This window comes from Empidonax traillii, unplaced genomic scaffold (genome assembly GCF_003031625.1).
Source record: "Empidonax traillii isolate 1590-97213 ecotype Southwest subspecies unplaced genomic scaffold, ASM303162v1 scaffold1200:size254552, whole genome shotgun sequence".
NCBI classification, from domain to species: Eukaryota; Metazoa; Chordata; class Aves; order Passeriformes; family Tyrannidae; genus Empidonax; species Empidonax traillii.
The window spans coordinates 98217-101180 of NW_020956393.1; the positions used below are offsets into that span (position 1 = coordinate 98217).

The window sequence follows — 2964 nt, forward strand, 5'->3', positions numbered from 1 at the left end:
GGAGGCTGAACATGAGCCAGCAGTGAGCCCAGGTGGCCAAGAAGGCCAATGGCATCCTGGCCTGCATCAAGAACAGTGTGGCCAGCAGGAGCAGGGAAGTGATCCTTCCCCTGTACTCTGCGTTGGTGAGGCCACACCTTGAGTATTGTGTTCAGCTCTGGGCCCCTCAGTTCAGGAAGGATATTGAGGGGCTGGAGCGGGTCCAGAGAAGAGCAATGAGGCTGGTGAAGGGACTTGAGCACAAGTCCTATGAGGAGAGGCTGAGGGAGCTGGGGTTGTTCAGTCTGGAGAAGAGAAGGCTTAGAGATGACCTCATCACTCTCTTCAACTACCTGAAGGGAGGTTATAGCCAGGTGGGGGTTGGTCTCTTCTCCCAGGCAACCAACAATAGGACAAGGGGACATGGGCTCAAGCTCTGCCAGGGGAGGTTTAGGTTAGATGTTAGGAAGAAATTCTTTACAGAAAGGGTAATCAAGCATTGGAACAGCCTACCCAGAGAGGTGGTGGATTCACCATCCCTGGAAGTTTTTAAAAAGAGACTGGATGTGGCCCTTAGTGCCATGGTATAGTAATTGGAGTTGGATCAGGGGTTGGACTTGATGATCTTGGAGGTCTTTTCCAACCCAGTCTATTCTATGATTCTATGATTCAATGAGAAGGTATATAAGCACTGCAACAGGCTCCCTAGAGAGGTGGTTGAAGGCCCAAATCTGTCAGTGTTTAAGAGGCATTTAGACAATGCCATTGACAACATGCTTTAACTTTTGGTCAGCTGTGAATTGGTTAGGCAGTTGGACTAGATAATTGTAACAGGTCACTTCCAATTGAAATATTCTATTCTATTCTATTCCATTCCATTCCTAAAATATATCTAGGAGACTGAGTAACATTTGACTATTAACACCACAAGATGCAATCAACTGCTTTAGTTCAAGTATTTAAAGATCTTGTTTCCATCGGTATCCAAATTAGAAAGATAATGAGCAAGAGCATATCACAGACTTGCCAAGAAGGTATATTAATTTAATCCATGCATCTCTAAATCAGTCAGTGAAGCATGGGGTCTTTATGTAAATCACTATATTAATGTATGTATATAGGGTCATATTGAACATATAGAGTAACATTTGCCAAACTTTATTAGCATAATATATTAATAGGTATTAATACACTAACTAATATGTTTTTAATGTGTAGCTCTAAAATTAACATAAAAGTTATGTTATTCTTCATACTCATTGTAGGAAAACGTAGAATATGCAGCATTTATTTTGTTACAGGTGTTATATTTATCTCATATTAATTCCAATATCACTACAACATTAATTGGAAGCTACAAAAACACCAAGAAAATCCATAACCAAAGACCCATATCCAGCTGTACACATTTTGAAAAGTACAACAGACAGCAGTTCCAAATAGTTTTGTATAACCTCAATTTTACAAGACCAAGCTAAAACTAAACTGCATTTCATAACATCAAAGTAAAGTTCTATCTTGTTTTCTAGTTATCTTCACCACACATGTATAAAAATTGACTTCTTCCTGCTTTCCAAATGTCTGTCAGATTTTAGGTCTACAATCAATAACTTGATCCCAAAATGTAAGAAAAAATTACCTATGTAAAATCTAAGTTGAAGTTTTGGGGAAAAGAAATATCAGCAGTTGTGGAAAAGCAACTTCTAAGACAAAAAAATTGTTAATTTTTTAAACATTACTCACCAGTAACATAAACGTAAAACACTTACCCTCTTTGCTTATCTCTGCAATCGTAACCCATTCCAAGGTAACATGAAATCCACTTCCTTTTGTGTCCAATTCATCTTTTTCTACCCTAAGCAGGAGCACAGCTATTGAATGTATATCAGATTTTACAAATGAAACACTGTGTGCTATAATAAATGGGCTCCCTAATTCTTCATTAAACACAATCTAGAAGACAAAAATGTAGAAAAAAGTCAGACAGTTAAACCTGGAAGCCCTGATTTTCACAGAAAGCAGTGAAAGGTTTCAGTGAATATTGAATCAGTAGCAGTTTGCCTCCCACAAACCTCTCTGCCAATATGAATCCATGAATGTCACACACTTCTGGCTCCTTCTTCTGTAACTGTCAAATAACTATTTTCAAATGTTTCTAGTTACTATTTTTCATATTACCCAATCATTATAAGGGTCTATTAAGCAAAGCACAAAGATCCCCAAACCCATCTGCATTATGGCTGTTTACTACCACAATATGTGAAAGTACAACTGATCCATAGGGATCCATAAACACTGTCTATCAACCAGGGAAACAGTCTCAGGCTCAAGGTGAAAAGGAGGCATTTCCCCACGGCCCTCACTGCTTCTCTAGACACCTCTGCATTCTGAAAATCTTTGCAGACCTTGACATGTGCAAACATGAAGATAAAAAGGTCCAGTCCATCACTGCCAGTGTTTAATCATCAAACATAAGGGGAAGAGGAATCTCTCTATTTGAGTACTATCTTTTGCAAAGAGATTCCATTTTCCTTATTTATGAAGTACTACAAAGAAGAGTAAAAAAGAAAAACCTATAATGAAGTTAGGCATATAATATTCATGCTTAGAAGAAGCTGGGGTTAGAATTCTTTTAATTTTTATTTATATATATAGATAGGAAAAGTCCATCCAATATCTGGTAGGCCAAATATATTGAATATGCTATACTGGAAGGCTAATAAGCACCGCTGTGAACACGAAATAATTAAATACAGAAGGACTCTACATTTTGTAGCATGAGACATTTAGCGTTTCGTACATATAACAGGAAATTTTAATTCTAGAAACTACGTATTTCAGCTTTTCTCAAAAAGTACCCATTCAGAAAAACCACTGGGAGCTCTACAGTCTCAGGAAATCAATTTAAATGGTGACAGAACTGAACACATAAAGTGTTTTTGTTGCACCGACAACTCCAGTGTAACTTTTAACTCCAATGTATCA

General features: G+C 37.8%; 1 protein-coding gene across 4 annotated transcripts in view; it reads right to left on the reverse strand.

Moving 5' to 3' along the window:
* NUDCD1 (NudC domain containing 1) overlaps nucleotides 1-2964 on the reverse strand; it is a 41848-nt gene that overhangs the window by 18735 nt on the left and 20149 nt on the right. The window contains exon 4 of one of the 4 annotated variants that reach the window (XM_027905758.1): nucleotides 1743-1932. The exons of the other annotated variants lie outside the window; for them this stretch is intronic. Coding sequence (XP_027761559.1) covers nucleotides 1743-1932 — 190 coding nt within the window. The remainder of the gene's footprint in view (nucleotides 1-1742; nucleotides 1933-2964) is intronic. 4 annotated transcript variants of the gene reach the window in all.